General features: G+C 43.3%; 1 protein-coding gene across 4 annotated transcripts in view; it reads left to right on the top strand.

Moving 5' to 3' along the window:
- GDAP2 (ganglioside induced differentiation associated protein 2) overlaps positions 1-19,421 on the top strand; it is a 69,615-nt gene that overhangs the window by 30,902 nt on the left and 19,292 nt on the right. For 2 of the 4 annotated variants that reach the window (XM_033943035.1, XM_033943034.1), the window contains exons 9-11: positions 5,143-5,240; positions 10,921-10,997; positions 12,011-12,150. In XM_033943035.1, the coding sequence (XP_033798926.1) occupies positions 5,143-5,240; positions 10,921-10,997; positions 12,011-12,150 (315 nt within the window). Of the gene's footprint in view, positions 1-5,142; positions 5,241-10,920; positions 10,998-12,010; positions 12,151-13,003; positions 13,053-19,421 lie in introns of all 4 variants that reach the window. The other 2 variants (XR_004539303.1, XM_033943036.1) reach the window with 2 other exon arrangements.

The raw sequence follows: 19,421 nt of genomic DNA, 5'->3' as shown, positions 1-19,421 counted from the left end.
TAGGCTCCCCATCAATCATAGAATTACATATAAACTGGCACTGAGTACATTTAAAGTATTCAATGCCTCACTATTCCTGGATAGAGTCATTACTCCTTACAGTCCATTTTGTACTCTACAATCAGAAGATAAAAATCTTACAATTCCATCCTTGCGTACCATCAACACCAGGCGTAATACACTTTTTTTAGTCACTGCCCCTCAAATTTGGAATCTATTACCGGCCCAGGTACAGGAAGAAAAATCCCTTGACAACTTTAAAGGGAAACTAAAAAGTTACCTATTTAGGGACGCTTTTGAATAATCCATCTTAGTGCTTATTTGACAGTGTCATGAAAGCAGACAAGCAACAATCAATGTAACCCCTTTTTGTTTTTCTCTTTTTCTGTCTCTATCCTATACTGATTGTAGTTCCTCCTCCTTTTTCAAGTCTGAGTCTATCCCAACAAACTAATTATTGGTAATATTAATCTCCATCTAAATAATAACACTAGTAAGGATGTAATTGAATTCAGCAGTTTTCTTACTTCTCTGGGCTTTCCCTCTCTTAAGACCTCTCCAACCCATGAAAAGGGGCACTGTCTTGATATCAGCTTTTTCGACCTTAATGATTATAAAACTTTAATTGAAGATGTTCGTTGGGAACAAGTCCCTTGGTCCGACTACTTTTTTGGCACTTTCTGTCTTCCTGTTTTTATGTTTCAACTTGGGGTTCAATCCTGTGCCTCAAAATCTATTACCTTCCACAAGAAAATTGCAAAGGCCAATCTAGTGTGCCTATCCGCAGTAACCATTATCTCTTTCTCTCTCCGAGAGATCCCAAGTTCTTATCCCAGATCCTCTTGAATTCAGACACAGTCTCTGTCTCCACCACCTCTTCTGAGACACTGTTCCATGCATCAACCACCCTTTCTGTAAAATGTAATTTCTTAGATTACTCCAGAGCCTATCACCTCTTAACTAGAGAGTTGCGCGGGGACAGAAATCCCACCCATCCCCGCCAAAGTCCCACCCGTCCCCGTGAGGACTCCCACCCGACTTCAGTGTTCCCTCTAAGCTGAGCAGGTGTCCTCCAGCTGCATTGCTACCACTAGGGGGTGGAATATTTTCAGTCGCTAAGGACAGGTATGTTCCCTGGAGTCCTGCAGAACTTGCATGTCCCTCACAATTGAAAAATGTGACAGTAAAACAGCACCCTCTATTGGTGAGACTGTGGGTGGAGGACTCCTGCTCAGCTTAGAGGGAACAGTGGGGCCCCCACCCATCCCCGCGAGGAATCCCTCCGTCCCCACCCATCCTCGCGAGGAATCCCCTACGTCCCCGCCCGTCCCTATAAACTACAGAAATAGTTATTTCATTTAATTATGCTACTGAATTAAAGACTCTGGTAGAAACCCATTTAAAAATAAGCAAAAAGACTTTATTAATTTGGAAATATTAATTGGGAAGAATACATACTTTGTAAACGGGTTTCTACCAGAGCCTCTAATGTTTATAAATTTTTATCAACACAACTAATATACTACTTTATCCTGAAGCAAAAAAAAAAAAAGAATTTTTTTCCTACCTTTGTTGCCTGGTTTCTGCTTTCTTCATGTTCTCATTCAATTCCTTCCATCCACTGTCTCTCTTCTCTCTGTGTCTTCCATTTGCTCTGTTACTGTGCCTCTTCCTTTCTCCCCCCTCCCAAATTGGTCTGGAACCCATCTTCTTCCCTCTGCTCCCCCCATAGTCTGGCATCTCTGTCTTCTTCCCTGCCAGCGTCTGCTCCTCACTCTCTCTTCCCCATTTCCTTTCAGCGTCCTTCTCCCCCCCATCTTCCCCATGTCCTGTCAGGCAGCATCCTTCTCCCCCCTCTGCCTTCCCCATGTCCTTTCAGCGTCCTTCTCCCCCCTCTGTCTTCCCCATGTCCTTTTAGTGTCCTCCTCCCTGTCTTCCCCATGTCCTTTCAGCGTCCTTCTCCCTCCTCTGTCTTTCCCATGTGCTTTCAGCGTCCTTCTCCCCCCTCTGTCTTCCCCATGTGCTTTTTCAGCATCCTTCCCCCCCCTCCCGTCTTCCCCATGTCCTTTCAGCGTCCTTCTCCACCCCTTTGTCTTCCCAAGTGCTTTCAGCAGCCTTCTCCCCCCTCAGTTTTACCCATTTCCCTTAAGCGTCTTTTATTCTCCACTCCACCTTTCCTTCCTTTCTCCCTCCCTGCCCCTTACCTTTGTGGCGCTTCCCCACCCGACCGACAACATAACAGGCCTGGTTGGACAAATCTCCCTGTCCTTAGCCGCAAATCTAAATTACCTTCTTACAGCAGCTGGAGTATTGAAGCTGCTGTAAGAGGTAATTTAGATTCGCGGCTACAGGGCAGGGAGGTTTGTCGGCCGGGCCTGTTGTCGGTCGATCGGGGGACCTGACCGGCTGTGCACATTCCCCGGGGCGGACCTCTCCCCCCACTCTCTTTCGTACACCATTGCCTTCTCCCTACCTGCCCTGCCGCACACAGCCGACCGGAAGTCTTCCCGATGTCAGCGCTGACGTCGGAGGAAGGGAGGGCTTTGCTTAAGCCCTCCCTCCGACGTCAGCACTGACATCGGGAAGACTTCCGGTCGGCTGTGTGCTGCGGCAGGGCAGGTAAGGAGAAGAAGACTACCCTCGCGGCTCAAGTCATGCACTGCGATCCAACCCCGCAGGAACCCCGCGACCCTCGGAGGCGTGCCCACGGGATCCCTGCGACCCTAGGGGGCATCCCCATGGGATCCCCGTGACCCAAAGGGGGAACCCGCGGGATTCCTGTCATCCCCGTTCCCGTGCAGCTCTCTACTCTTAACTTCATCTCATTGCAGAGTTTCCTTTCAATCTCACTGATCAGGGGGCGGGACTGAGAGGTTGCACTCGCCAAACATCAGGCATGTGCGCATGGTGATTGGTGAGATAACCTATAGCCATGCTTCCTCCTGAGGCATCATCTTGCTCTCGCTGGATTTTTTTTTTGCCTTGAGGTCAAGGAGTAGCCACTGTTGGAGGAGCTATCAGAAGAACAAGGCCGACGTAAATAGGGATTAAATCCTCTTGTAGGGAGAGTGTCAGTGTGTGCTGGGTAATGCAGTGCTTCAATGATAAATCTCATCCCTGCAGCTCCATTTCACTATAGTGGAACGGAGCTGTAGGGATGAGATTTATCATTTCACCGCTGGTTCTTTCTGTGCAAGAAAGAAAACTGAGGGAAGAGGCCCCTGAGTGTGGGGTATAGGAGAATGAGAGCTGTAGCTTGGGGGGGGGGGGGTAGGAGGATGATAATAGGATAGAACTAAAAGAAGGCCTAAAAGTGAGCATAGAGACATGTGGCATTGAGGAGGAAATGCAAGCAATGGTGATGGCATTTGGCTCTGTGTTCTTGGTATAGGCATTTCCTATGGTGAAGGGAAAGAGAGGCCTTGAGACAAGTGCAAGTGTGATTAGTAATACAGTGGTACCTCGGTTTACGAGTGCACCGGTTTGCGAGTGTTTTGCAAGACGAGCAAAACATTCACAAAATCGGCGCCTTGGAAACCGAGCACGCCTCGATTTGCGAGCGCCCCCCCCCCCCCCCCGCTGCCATCGGGCACCCCCCCACCCGTCGCGACCTGAGGTCCCCCAACCCACTCGAACCCTCTTCTTACTTCAGTGTAGCCTCCGCACCAGCATGTCCTGCCGGTGCCCGAAGATCTGCCTCCTGTGCTGGGCCTTGAGCATGTGAACTCTCAGGCCTTGAGCATGTGCACATGCTCAAGGCCCAGCACTGGAGGCAGATCTTCAGGCACCGGCAGGACATGCTGGTGCCGGTGCGGAGGCTACACTGAAGTAAGAAGAGGGTTCGAGTGGGTTGGGGGACCTCAGGTCGCGGGGGGGAGGGAGCCGGTTCGCAGGGGGGGCCTTTGGGGGGAGCAATGCCGGTTATCGTGAGGGGGGGAAACAGCGCTGCTGGCCTGGGGGAGTGGGGTGGAGGGTGGGAACCTATCAAAGCGAGTTTCCATTATTTCCTATGGGGAAACTCGCTTTGATAAACGAGCATTTTGGATTACGAGCATGCTCCTGGAACGGATTATGCTCGTAATCTAAGGTACCACTGTATTGATATACTAGTTTACTTTGTGGTTAAAGTAAACATTAAGACCACCATTTTTTTATTTTGCTTTATATATTCATGTGAAAGTTAACAGAATCATTTATATGGTGTGCATATTACAATATTTATGGGCGGTCAGGCAGGGATTCCTCGCATGGACGGAGGAGATTCTGCCAGGGATGGGTGGGGGCTGGCAGGATTTCTGTCCCTGTGCAACTCTTTTAGTCTGAGGTAGGAGAGATATTGCTAAAAGCAGGAATGGAATTCCAGTTAGAAGCAGCTTTGATATGTCAGTAGCTGGGCTTTTTGGTGCTGCCACCTGGTTGTTGGCTGTTTACCTTGCATGTTTAGCATTTTATAAGCATAGTGCAGCTTAAAGAGATTATCTACAGAAGCGCCATGCACATCAAACATCTTGCTTGCTGATTAAACAGATTTCTGTAGAACTTGGGGGTGAGAAAATGGGTTTGTTTTAGTGCTGTAGCATGAATTTGTAGATCTGCAATTCATATATCTCATTGTCTTGTTGTCTTTTGGGGGAAAATTATTGAAGACGCGCTGAAGGTTAGCCGGTGGTAGGGCGCCCTACCGCTGGCTAACCAACCAATCTGGAAGCACGTTTTCTAAAATAAAAATAATGGAGGCGTGAACATTTCTTCATTTACGGTTCCACTGTTGCACTTACTGAAGCACTTAGGCCGCATTAGGCCAACAGGGCATGGCTTGCGCCACAAGTTGCCTTACATTCTTCTTTAAGTGCGACACCGGCACCTTAAATGTAGTCTTCTAAAATGCTGTCCTATTTTTAAGGCCCCGGTGTAAAAACAAAAAAAAGCAAAATTCTATCATCGGTGCTGGTTCATGAATGACACACTATCGTAGGCCGCTTCTGAGGCAGCTGCTGATATCGGTGTTGAGTATAGAATTCCCCTCCTTTATGTCCAGTCTTCCTGTTTTTTTGCCTTAATGATAAGATGGTGGTTCTTATGGAGGGTAATAAGTTTGAACTTGGTTCTGCAACAGAAAGTTCAAAATGATGTAAGATGTAGTTTAATTTTTCTTTGTTCTAGTTATAATCGCTGGTTATCACGAGCTAGAACAGAAGACCTATCTGATATTGCAGCCCTAAGAGCTCTGTACCAGACAGGTGAGTTTTAACTCTGTGAAATTGCAGTATGGAACCACACTCGTAAAGATTTTAATTTGGGTATTTATATAGCATCCTATCATTATACAGACTCACAAAAATAATTTCATGGAATCATAACTTGGGTGTCACCTATTCATGATGCATCTATAAAATATTCATAAATGGACATCATAGCATCATTTGCTAATGTATTGTCTTTTTTCGAGACAGCATGATTAGTCAAGTTTACCATGCCATTAAAAATCCGTATACATTCTAATTTCTTACCAGTTTTTCTAATCAGTAGAAGTTTGAACATTTTACAGTGTAGTATTGAGGATGTGGAAGCCCAACCTTACTTTTGGCACTGGGATTACTGCAAATTTAACAGTTCAGCAGCTTCTAACAGGAGTAATAATCTCCTAGTTTTCCTTTTTTTTTTTTTTCCTTAGAGCTCTATAAGGAGAAATGGGTGACTAAGCACTAGTTTTCTGTCCATATATAAAAAGTGAGATAAAAATTATTTTTCCTCATTATGGTCAGTTGTTATACAATACAGTACAATATAATGCATTGCCTATATTTGCAATTAACAGATCACTGGTTCATTGCAGATTACATTAGAGACCATTCAAAATCACTCGGGTGTCACATTAGAATACAATAGAGTTAAGTGTTGCACAGTTCAGGAAAAAAAAAAATTTTCAGCTTCCTGTGAAAGTCCATATATTTGATCTGAATCAGATTATTTTTTAATAAAATATTCTAAATTTTTGCTGCTTGATAATAAAACGATGAAAAGATTAGTTTACATTTTGTATTCTCTGCAGATGAAAAATAAATTATTGATCGACTTCTATTATGTAAAATTCAGTTTGATGAAGAAAAGGTCAACAATGGAAGCATATAGGACAAGGTTAAGCTATGAATTCTGAATACCATAATATATTTTGAAGGTCACATGAGCCTCTAATAGCAATATTTTCAGAAGAAGAGTTAGATTAAGGCTTCAACCACAACATAATCTTGTTGTATTTTGTAACGTTTGTAAATGCTTTTATCAGTTTTTCAGAGCTACCAGCAAATAGAATGTCGAAATAATTTGAGTTGCTCTGCTCCTGCGATTTTATTATATTCGGGTATTTTTTTCTTAGTGTTTGGTTGGAGGCTCGTTGCCCAGAGTACTCACTTTTTGGGACCTCTTCTGGAAGAAGCTGCAGACTCGTGTTGTGGAAGTCTTCCACTAGCAGGATCAGCCCTTGGGGACACCTAGCTAACCAGCCTGCTTTTGTATTTTTTGGCGCTCAGGGGCTTTCCCCTGCATAGCTGCTCGCATCCCTGATTTATCAGGAGCTTGAGCGCAGGCTGTTTGGTTTTGTCCCAACTTGGCTGGGCTTAATAATGGGCTGGCAGTCCGAAGACCCAAGTTTGAGTTATAGTTCTTCTCCAGTTGTCCCAGCTGTTCTCCTAAACTGAAGCATGCAAGCGTATGACACAGTAAGTAAGACTATTGAAGCCTATGGGGAAAACGGGAGGGAGGGGGTGTCTCCAAAAGTGGAGTTTTAAGGTTTCTGCAGCCAGAGCCAAGATTCCCCCCTCCCTCTCTAAAACACCTTTCTCTGCATTTTTTTTTTTTGTACTTCAGGAGAGTTCTCATGGGCCATTTTTGGTGTGATTTTGCTGGCACAGCCATCTTAGATTTTAAACTATCTTTTTTTTTTTTTCTAAAGCCTCCATTTACTTCAAAACCCCTCAATTTTGCTTAAAATCAATAGGAATGGACCTTTCAGGCCTTTTTACCCCTGTATCATGCTAGGGGATCCACAAGAGCCCATTTCCAGAACCCTCCGAAGGTGCATTGACTATGTGCAGATGCGTGGTTGCCACTGAACCCAGGAGGACCTGCATGGATTCATTGCCGTGGTTCTCGAGACTTCCAGTATAAGGCTTCACCCTGGATTTTGTGATCCTCATATGGAATGCCTATTTGAACTGCTGAGAGACCTCAGTGCCTGTATTAAGCGCAATGAAAGTGGAAGTGCAGGGGATATCCCCTCAGCTTGCACCCTGACCAGACAAGGACACAAAGTTGGACTAGGATGTTTGGTCTAACATAGACTGGGAGGCTAGAAAGTCCAATTCTATGCCATTATTGTCCCAGGATGCAGTTTCTCCGACAGTCTGGTTCTCTGCATGAGAACAATGTTTAAGAAGCAGTAGTGGCCTTGCAGCAGGAGGAAGGCCTCACGGTACACCAGCTGTTTAAAGCCTCTCTGCTCTCGGGCTTTATTTGTACCTCACTGTGAGAACTGAAGCTGGAAGTTCCTCCAGCCCCCTAATCGCAGTGCTCAATTATTCCAACTGCATTCTTTCCCTCACATCCGGACATCACAAAGCTGGTCACAGAACACTGGGAGTTGCCAGAGGGGTCCTTGTGAGTGGTTAAGTCTATGGCTAGGCTTTACTCTGTGACTCTGGATTTCTTGTAGCTGTTCAGTTGAAGGTGGATTTGCTGGTAGCTCATATCACCAAGCAAACCTCCTTGCCTAGTGAAGGAGGTGTGATACTCAGGACCGTAAAGTGCATGTAGTCCTGGAGACAGTTTGAAGCTTTAGTCCTAGGGATTAAGGCAGCAGCTGCAGCTTCCTTTGTAATGTATGCTTGCCACACCCAACTTTTTCAAGTTCTGGTCTCGGAGGAAGATGAAAAACCCCAAATGCTCCTATCTGGGGGTGAATTATATAGTGGACATTTTATTTGACATTGTCAGAGTCATGAGCAAGATGTCAGCCTATGCTGTCTCTATCCAGCAGATGCTCTGGATCAGCATCTAGTGGGCAGGAGATTCAGCTTCTAAAGCCACACTGAGCAGGCTTCCCTTGCAGGGGCAGATGCTATTTGGCAAAGGTCAGGATGAATTGATGGCCAATGTTTGTGGACTGTCGCCTTAAGGCCATGTTGGACAGCAGACCCTGGATGGCATGGGGTCCAGGAAATGGGAATTTAAGGCTCTCAAAGATGCCGTTCTTATGCAGGAGGCCAAGCAATGAAGAGGTCCTTTTAGGGATCACGGCAGAGGTTCAGCGGTGGCAGGAGACAGCAAGCCTCTGGCTCTTACCCCTCTCCAGCCTCCAAGAAAGTGCAATGATGCCAGGACAGGGGCCAAGCCCTCCCAGATAGGAAACAAGCTGTTGGGCCTATTGGTCAGAATGGGCTCAGATTTACCCAGACTGTTGGTCCAAGAAGTTGTTAGAGAAGGTTACAAAATCAAGTTCTGTGCCTCCCAGACTTTTTTGTAGATTCCTCAGCCAAAAAGAGTCCTCGGAATCAAGGCAATGGTAAAAAGACTACTAGATCTTTGTGCCATAGAGTCAGTCCTGGATGAAAAATCAGTCTTGGGTGGATACTTCATAGTTCCGAAGAAAGGCTCAGATGACTGGAGGCCAATTTTGGACCTCAAGTCAGACAGCGCTACACTGAAAGTGCCACACTTCTGCTTGGTTGGTCATAGCAGCAGTTGCGCCGGGAGAATTTCTTGCAATTTGACAAGCCTATCTCTACATTCCCATTTTTCTAGCCCACAGGAGGTACTCTCGCGAGCTTCAATTTTGGTAGTCCTGGGCTTTTTGCTTGAGAGACTTCAGAGGATCTATCAGTTGGGTCACTGAAAGTGCATATAGCAGGTCCTTCCTGCTTCCAAGTTCAGGGGGAAGAATCTTTCTGACCTCTCGCCCAGATGTCACCTGGTTCATTAAAGGGGCTCTTTGGTTGCTCACTCTGGTGCATCATCTTGCTCTCGATGGATTCTTTTTGCCTTGAGGTCAAGGAGTAGCCACTGTTTGAGGAGCTATCAGAAGAACAAGGTATCTGGTATTGCAAGGTCTCAGTAGACCTGTCATGTTCCCTCAAGAGGATTATGTGAGTAAAGTTTTTAATTCTCACCTAAATAAGTCTCCCTTGATCTGCTTCGCCTGAGGCTGGATACAGAGTTAAAACCAACTTCCTTTGGCTGGTAAGGGTTCCTCTGTTAACTGAGCCCAGTCACCTGTTTCTACCAGGAGTGTACTCTCTATAAGGTTTTCTAGCTTAAAAGAAATAACCTTTATAATCCAACAAAGAAATAAGTCAAGTCAGCTGTGGCTTTTCTCCTGGTACTACTTAACCAGTTTTATTATCAGCAACTCACAATCAACCTGCTTTTAAATCGACAAGAATACAATATAACAATACAATACAATTTCTTATATCCTGCAAATTTCAACATGGAATCATTGTGGCTTATAGCAAGTTGGGTTACATTTGTGATATAGCATTATTGATAAGCAAGTTCAGTATTGCCCTGTCAGTTTAAGGATGTCAGTCTGTGGGATGAAGGGAAAAGGATTGGGACTTGTATACTGTCTTTTTATAGTTATACAACCATACTCAAAGCAGTTTACATACAGCAGTGGTCTCAAACTCACGGCCCGGGGGCCGCATGTGGCCCACCAGGTACTATTTTGAGGCCCTGTATAGATACTAGTTCAATCCACTATCCTTTCCACCTTAGATTATTGTAATATCACATATCTAGGGTCAACCAAGAAAACACTACAAAGACTTCACCTGGTTCAAAATGCAGCTGTACGTTTGATCTTTGGACTGAAAAAGTTTGACCATATAACCCCTTTTTACATGCAACTCCATTGGCTCCCTTTTGAAGCTAGAGTCATTTTTAAATTCAGCTGCTTCTGCTATAAAGCTATCTTTGGATTACTACCATCATACTTATCTTCCCAATTAAATCCTTTCACATCAAGCAAGAACACAAGAAACTCGGGCATGTTCATGTACTCTACTCCGAAAGCCTGCCTCTATAAAAGTTTTTTTGACAAAACTCTAGCCTTTCAAGCGGGGAGAATGAACTCTTGGATGTGTTCTCTGATTGCCCACTCCCAATCTTACTATGAGTTTAGAAAATCACTGAAAACCTGTTTGGTAAATTTATGCGATGACTTTGCTTTGTATCACTCTACATTGTATCATGTTGTATTTTATTGTATTGTATAGCATTGAATTCTACTGATTCCTACTGTATCTTGCATCTTCGCTGATATGCCTCAGTTCTCTTGCTGTGAACCGCCCAGATCTTCTGGTTGGGCAGTATATAAGAAATAAAATTATTATTATTATTATTATAAAGAATGATTCTTTATGGAAAACTTGTGCCTTAAGTGTCTGGCGATCGTGTTCTGGAACGTTGCCCATCTCACTGCTGTAACCTCACGCAAGCGCTTTCCTGCGTCTGTACGCGATTGTCCTCTCCACTCCACCTCACAATCACGTACAGACGTAGGAAAGCGCTTGCATGAAGTTACAGCAATGATGCGGGCAACGTCCCAGAATGTAAGGTAACCATTGGAGGCAGTGTAGCTTGTGCGTGTGTCCTGGATATTTTGGAGGTTGGGTAAAGTATTGGAGATTTGTGTGTTATGATTCCCAACCATTAATGAAATAGAGTTAAATAGTGCCATCTTTAGTGTGAGTGAACAATATTTTTTTATGTAAGCCATAGTAAAGATGATTGAAATAATCTAGTCTAGTTATATAAGGAATTAGTATATAAAACAGGCATATACGGTATAAATATAGAGACACACGCACTCACACGTATATGTTTAATTTACCACAAAATGAAGTGTATTTTATGCTTGTGCAGGTGTGGATAACTGTGGCCGGACAGTTATGGTAGTTGTCGGACGAAATATTCCTGTAACACTAATAGACATGGAGAAGGTAAATATGATCTGGGATTTTGGGGGGGCGGAGTTTCTGTCCTGGTCCATTAAATAAATCTCTGTCTTGCAATGGTCAAATTTCAGATGGGATTTTTTTGTTTGTTTGTTTCCTTCAGGCAACCCCTGTTAATCTGGAAAAACAGCACCCCTGTTTCTTTCACTGAACACCTATTTTACTTTTGTAAATACAGATTAAGATTAGTTTTGATGGTTAAAAAAAAGGAGTAATTTCTATTTTTAACTTCCTCAGTTCACTCCTATAACTAACTAGGGCACAGTTTCTTAAACAGGGAGGGCCTGATTCTATAAACAGCGCCTAACTTGGGTCAGTCTGCATGGTTGTCAGTCAACTGCTAGGCATCATTGAGGTAGGCATCGGTATATTAGGCCAGGGTTTACCTGGCCTAATTTATTGGCACCTAACTTGCATGCCTAATGATGCCAACGTTTACCATGCCTATTCTCTGCCCATAACCACACCCACTTTTCTGGTAGGCATTGTTAGACATCAGAGGGCGCCTTGATTTAAGTGCCACTAGGCACCATGCTGATATCCGCACGGAGCCTTAATTGGTATAATTTTTTTTTTTTTAATTGGTTTTTAATGGAATGGTCAATTGCCATACCATTTAACCAATTAAAAAACAATTTAGTTGCACGCTAATCTTGCCTCTCCCCCCCCCCTTTCATCAAGCTGTGCTAGAGGTTTTTAGCACAGGCCAGTGAGATAAGTGCTCTGACGCTCATAGGAATTCTGTGAGCATCAAAGCATTTATCGCACCAGCCCACACTGAAAACCTCTAGCGCAGCTTGATAAAAGGGGCCGTTAGGTGTCCATCGTTATGGTACCTAATCTAGGCATCTTTTATAGAATTGGGCCTGGAAGGTCTTAAGTCTAAAGTGGAGGCCGACTATAGCATAATGGTTTCCTGTATGAAAACAATGAATATAATTGACTTAATGATTCTGAAATTTTCTGATTAAAATTTTGTTTAAACTTTTCCATTCCAGGCTCTCTTATATTTTATCCATGTCATGGATCATATTGCTGTAAAAGAGTTTGTTATTGTGTATTTCCACACGCTTACAAGTGAGCACAACCACTTGGATTCTGAATTCCTGAAGAAAATGTATGATATTGTTGACTTCAAGTAAGTATGAGCCAGTTACTTCTAGCTCCTGAACAGTAATGAAGTAGAGTGGAAAATTACTGTATTTTATTTAAGGTACTTTAAAATTAGCCATATGAATAAACATAAAGGACAAGTGGAATGTTCTTAGAAAGAACATACAAAGTGCATCTTAAACCAGGGCAAAAGGTCTGTTGTGCCCAGCATCCCATATGAGACAGTGACCAGTTCAGATCACTAGGAGGTATCTGGCAGTTCTCATACTGTGGATTCACGGTGGTACTTGGGCTTTCCACATTTACCTGGCTAATAATAAGTTATGGACTAGAATGTGTCTATTCAAACCCAGCTATGATAAATGCATTGACCACATCTTCTGGCAACAAATTCCAGTTTGTTCTTAAGCAGAAAAAAATGTACTTTTATGTTGGGTCTTCTAGTTCAGTGTTTCTCAAGCCAGTTTTGTAGTACTCTCCTTCCCAGTGTGATTTTCAGGATAATCCACAGTTAGGGTCAACAATCTCTCTGATGCATTTATCAGAGTTGTACTTCTTGAACTATGGAACTAACTAAAGGAACTACTGAATATGGGAAGGGCCAGACATGTGGAGAATTTTTACGCTAGTTCTGAGCTGTTTGTTTCAGTACTGTCCAGTGACTTACCTCTTTCTGCATCAGATCAATTTTGTAGGCTTTGGGAAAACTCATCAATAGGTAAACAGCTTAGTTTCATTTTTGTCCCCTCCTCTTTCTCTCCCCCCCCCCCAGCAGTTATTATCTCAAATTTGTTTTTAATATAGCCAGTACTGCCAAGCAGGTCCACCATTATTTACCCTATGAGAATAAGAACTAAGATAAGCTTCATTTGTTCTAGGACCAGTTGCTCCATGAAGCAGTTCTTTGATGGTGTCTAGAAACTTAGGGTAAGATGCTCAAAACATCTTGGTAAAATCCGACAGGCCGCTGTCGCAGGCGTAAATTTAATGTTTTGCAAAAGATAAGTCATTCTCAAAAACCCACACATGCAAATGAGGTTCGCAGAGGGTCACTATATTTACATATTATGAGTCGATGGTGATAGTGATCAGCATATGCACAGAATACACACACACTTTTTTTTTAGTCACCTGAATTAAAAAACGGCAGCAGGGATGCCCACTTCCTCTGGCCACCCGGTGATGCCCACCCTTGACACCGCCATACTCCTCCAGTCCAAGGTTGGCCAGAGGGATGCCTACTCTCTCTGGCCAGTATGCCCGCCTCTTCAAAATAGAGGGTCTTCCCTTCCCTGGTGCATCCTGGAATGTAACAGGTAGGGGCCTAAGGCTCTGATTGGCCCAGGTGCTTAAGGCCCCTCCAGTGGGTTATAGGAATAGGCATCCCTCCGGCTGGCCTTGGACTGAGAGGTATGGAGGTGTCGAAGGGAAGGGTATCACCAGCAGCAAGAGGGAAAGGGCAACCCTCCTGCTGGGGGCTGGGAATCACTGGTGGCAGGAGGGAGTGGACATCCCTCCTGTTGGGGGGGGGCAAAAATTTTTGCAAGGTCTAAGCTGTCAAAAGTCTTACTTTCCTGTCAGTGCCTGAGCCAATCAGCACTCAGGCACTGACCAGAAAATAAGGTTATAACAGCTCAGACCTGCCGGAAAATTTGCCCACAAATGTAGATCAGAGAGGTAATAGAGAATCACTTGAAATTCTCATTTAAATATTAATGACCTCTTGTAATTCATTTGCATGGTAGAATCAGAGTCTACCAGGAAGCTCAGAAAAGACCATGGTGAGCCCTTTTGAGAATTGGCCAGTAGAATATTTCCATTCTAAACCGGCTGGAACAGGTTTAGTGACCCTCGTTAAAGGCATGGTGGGTTTTGAGAATCTTCCCCTAATTTTCCTGAGGTTTTGCCATGAGACTTTTGCCATTTGATATCTCATGTTATTATGTTGCTAACATTAGTAACCCGACTATTCTGTATGCATGTTAGTCTATTTCATCATCCTGGTTGGGTGGATGATAAATCCTACTGAACTCTGAGGACTTTATTAGAGATCAGACTCCACAGGTGACCCTTGAGGGGAGGAATGCTAGCCTAGTGTCTAACCCTCAGTAAGCCTGATTCCAAGAGAGAAGTTTGAAAGGCCGGCTGCTTAGCCCTTCATGAAATGACCTTGACACCAACACAATTGCTGTTTCAAATTATTTAGGTTTAATGAGTAATAAAGTAAATGGCAGCTTACATGAGATGAATCAGAAAGACAGGTACACAGCAACTGTGGGAGCAGAAATGACACCCCCAGATGCATGCTTGTCTGGGAGCCCCGAGTCTGCTCTAACTAAGTTCCTCTTTTCCAACTACTTTTATCCTTTTACAAATCCATTATACTAGTGCTACGCTAATATGATTGGCAGCTATCTTGATATCTTAACTACTATTTTAATTGATTGGCCATAGATGCATATTTACTCTCCTAATTGATTATGCCCTTTACTAACGTACATCATTAGCATTTACGCATGCCATTTCCAAACTTGAAGTGGTGACCAAAAACCACCTGCCTTATTTGTTTCCAACACGCTGTCTTTGGGGGCTTTTTACTAAAGTCATCTGAGCATGACCTCTGTCTTTCCCAAGTGGCCCCACACCCTCTCATGGTTCCTCATTCTTCTATGCGTACGTGCTGGCCAGCTGGTGTTCAAGCTTCCATGGGCCAAGGCAAATGCAGTTATTTCTGCCTCTCTGTGCTGGTCTCAAGTGTTAAATGATGCCCACTGATGCTGTACCAATATCCTCAAGCGCTTATTCTGAAATTGGCCCATCTATGGCTTGGAAACTGTCAGTAAGACAAGAATACTAGAAGTTTGCAGATGCACAGAGTCTATATTGTGCTCTTCCGGAGGCTATTCTAGGGGAAAACACCCTCCAGGGATTCAAGACAAAGTTAGACAAGTTCCTGCTGAACCAGAATATACACTGGTAAGGCTAGACTCAATTAGGGCACTGGTCTTTGACCTAAGGGCCACCGCGGAGTGGATTGCTGGGCATGATGGACCCAGCAGCGGCATTTCTTATGTTCTAGTCCTTATGCTTGGCATGCTTTTCTTTGCTTGACCAGGCCTGATTCTTTACAAGGAATTCAGGGTTCAGTGCTGGAGGGTCCCACATCTGCATCCCATTTCTGCTGGTCCATCTCAGCCTTTTTGCTGGGCAATAGTATTATAACTTTCTTTCCCTGAAAATTTGCAGATTGTTCTTTTTCTTGTGTGCCTGCTTATCTCAATGGTCAGTCCAGTCTTGTAGGAAATTGCCAAATAATTTGCAGAAACGGCATCTGAACTTTAAGTTTTACACAGTACATGAGAGAAAGTCTGTTAAAGTTTTATAGTTGGAGCTACATAAAAATCAATTTTCAGTGGTTGGCCTGCTTCTCTCTGTCCTTTGACCCCCATGCCAGAGCCTGATGATGTTGGGGTCCCACAGAGGTCTTCCTCATTCCCCTCTTGATGCCCCTGATACCCCAGAAGGGGCATCACCCATTGGCAGTTTGGGGCAGGCAGGTTCGTTGAAGATTGAAGGTCGGTGATGTGATGGATGGGGGTGGCTGGGAAGAGAGAGAGCACAGCCCAAGACTTAGTGCAGCAATCCAGAGAGAAGCGTGTTAACCCAACCCTATCTATCCCAGTTTGGTAATGACATCACATTATAAACAAAAAGCATTTAGAGCAAAACTATATGATAAAGCAAAAGAACATAAACAGACAATTCTGCAGTAGTAAATCGCATGGAAAAAACAGATACCCACTTACATTTGTACGGGTAAGAATAGTTACTTAAGCAAAACATCCTATCCACTTGAATATGATTCTTATACTTTTGGACATTTAGATATACCTTACAGCTTCATCCTGTCATGAGTTTACCGCACTTAAATACCGCACGGTATAGCTGTATAAATACCGCACAGTATAGCGGTATATAAGAAATAAATTATTATTATTATTATTATTAAAGGAACAAGTTAACAAAACTCATCACTTTAAGCTAGATTGTTGCTATGTCCTACCAAGAAAGCTGAGATCTGTGCAGACGTGGTTAACTCCAGATTTTCAGGTCATGCTTTCAGGTCGAGGTGATGAAGTCATGTTCTCATGTTCCGCAGTGCAGTTGAAATCATGAGATCATGTTCTTTACAACAGCATCTGCCAATGGCATCTTTATTCTTTTCTTTGCTTCGCTTCACTTCACTTCAGCCGAACAGCAAGAAAGGCATTGGAAGAATCACCTGAAGTGGGAGACAGTTAAGGTGCAGTTACAGGATTCAAAACAGGATGAAAAAATACATACTGGATTTCCTAAAAGTTGCATTCAGTAAAGCGCATAAATTTATTAATGGGTCTGTCACTATCTTGTCATTGTACACACTTGGTAATGCACATAAACCAGTACTGCATAAGTCCGTAAAAAAGATAAAAAAATGCAAATCAACAGCAAGTCCATAGTTGCAAGAAAACAAAAGAAAGTTCACTCTGTTGTTCTAAGCTTAACATCCGGGTGGCAACAGTCGTTTAGTCTTTACGTGGTAAGTTCAGGTTTTCAGGTACTTATGAAGTCTCTTCTTCAGTAGTTTAGTCCTCACTTTGTAGTTACTTCGAACAGAACCTCCAGCAATTCTCTTCAGTCCATAATTGTGTAGATAAATATCTGATGTGGAATAACGCAAAACTGGAACTGTTTGCAGACATTTCATCAGTGACTCTGAAACGACGACGAGACTGTTGCAAAGTAACCAGATGTTTGCAGCAGAGTAATATTCGCTATAAATGGCACTACCCATTTGGGATTTCTTTTATGCTAGAAAGCAAGCTACATAAAGTTACATCAGCTTTAGAAGCCCAACAGCTACTTATATAGGCTAAACTTTGGACTACCGAGGGAGGAAAACTGCAAAAGGAACCATCACAACCTCCACCTATGGATCCACCAAGTCAGAGATGGCATAGAGTAGAACAAAAAATGAGATTACAGAGACAATGAGAATAATTGCTGATACTAATATTTTTATCCAATAAATGTTTGGAGTGCCGGGTCAAGGTTAACTTTCTTCGACTCTGATGTCTGGAAATGGATCTAGCATCTGGTCCTATCGACGACTGGTGTCTGGATCTAGAACCAGGGACAGAAGATGAGAGAGATTTCGGGGGGAGGAGGGAAAGGGGGTGGAGGGTAAATTAGTTGTCTTTTTAGGTATGATTGGATGGGAAGGGGGGATAGTGGAGGAGATAAGGCGACTTAGGAAAAAACTACAGGATTTGCAACCTAGGAAAGCTAGAAAAGAAACTATAACCGGGTTTGAAAAAATGTATGAAAGTAAGATAAGATTAGGAAGTCTAAATGTGAATGGACTTAATATATCTCGGAAACGCCAGTTGCTTTTAAATGAGATGAGAAGGCTGAAGCTTGATATATGCTATGTACAAGAAACGCATCTACAAAAAACGGGAGAAAGGATGGTCCAGTTTAAAGACTATCCGGTGAGAGTTTGGGCTTCTAATAAAAAGGAGAAAAAGAAAGCAGGAGTGGGAATACTATTTGAAAAAAACCTGAAAGTCCTGACAAAAGGGGAATGGAGGGATGATGAAGGTAGATGGATTATTTGGGTGGGTGAATTGAATGGGGTAAAGATGACTTTGGTGAACCTTTACGCACCTAACCTCAACCAAGGGAAATTTTTTGAAGACCCTTTGAGTATAATCTTAAAAAAACAGGAAGGTTTACTGTTAACAGGATGGGATTTTAACCTAGTCATGGATCCTCGTTGGGATACTACGACTACTAAAAGTGATAGAACTAAAAAAGATAGGAAACAATTAAAAAGATTTCTCAAAGTATTAAATCTATTGGATGGATGGCGGAACATACATATGTTAGGAAGAGATTATACTTACTACTATTTCCCACATAAGGTTTACTCTCATATTGATATGATTTGAGTGGATAAATCTTTAGGAGGTAAGTTAATCGATGCAACAATAGAGGAAACCAATTGGGCAGACCACGCTCCATTATGGGTAGATATAGCATGGGGATATGCTAAAATAGGGATATGATATTAGAAATTAAATGATACTTTATTAAAAGATCCTAAGGTAGTCCAGAAAATAGAACAATCTTTCAGAAATTTTTGCAAACAACAGTACTGATCATTATTCACCCATCACAATTTGTGAATCCTTAAAAACTGTCTTATGGGGAGAGTTGATTTCTATAGCTCCTATAGGAAAAAGACCCGAGGAAAAAAGATTAAGAGAAAAACTGATGGGATTAGCAATACAAGATAAAAAGAACATAAGAACTGCCATCTCCGGATCAGACCTTTGGTCCATCAAGTCCGGCGATCCGCGCACGCGGAGGCCCTGCCAGGTGTACCCTGGCGTAATTTATAGTCCATCATATCTTTATATGCCTCTCTTAAGGAGATATGCATCTAGTTTGCTCTTGAAGCCTAGGACGGTCGATTCCGCAATAATCTCCTCTGGGAGGGCATTCCAGGCGTCAACCACTCTCTGAGTGAAGCAGAACTTCCTGACATTAGTCCTGAACCTGTCCCCCCTTAGCTTCATTTCATGTCCTCTAGTCCGTGTCAAATTGGACAATGTAAATAATCTTCTCTGCTCTATTTTGTCGATTCCTTTCAGTATTTTGAAGGTCTCGATCATATCCCCACGCAGTCTCCTTTTCTCTAGGGAGAACAATCCTAGTGTTATAAGTCTATCCTCGTATTCCAGTTTCTCCATACCCTTCACCAGTTTTGTTGCTCGTCTCTGCACCCTCTCCAGCAGTTTTATATCCTTCTTTAGGTAGGGAGACCAATGTTGGACGCAGTATTCCAAGTGTGGTCTGACCATTGCCCTATAAAGCGGCATTATAACTTTCTCCGATCTACTCGAGATTCCTTTCTTTATCATGCCCAACATTCTATTTGCCTTCTTTGCCGCTGCCGCGCATTGTGCCGACGGCTTCAGGGTCCTATCTATCAGTACACCCAGGTCCTTTTCTTGTTCACTCTTCCCCAGAGTTGCACCTGACATTGTATACTCGTATTCCTTATTCTTATTGCCTAAATGCATTACCTTGCATTTCTCCACATTGAACTTCATCTGCCATTTCTCCGCCCATGTTTCTAACCGACACAAGTCGCTCTGGAGTTCCTCTCTATCCTCCTGCGATCTGATTGCCCGGCATAGTTTTGTATCATCTGCAAACTTGATGATCTCACTGGTTGTTCCTTCCTCCAGG

The sequence above is a fragment of the Geotrypetes seraphini genome, chromosome 4, assembly GCF_902459505.1.
Source record: "Geotrypetes seraphini chromosome 4, aGeoSer1.1, whole genome shotgun sequence".
Taxonomy (NCBI): Eukaryota; Metazoa; Chordata; class Amphibia; order Gymnophiona; family Dermophiidae; genus Geotrypetes; species Geotrypetes seraphini.
The sequence above is the reverse complement of the archived record's forward strand: the minus strand, read 5'-3'. Positions and strand labels throughout refer to the sequence as shown.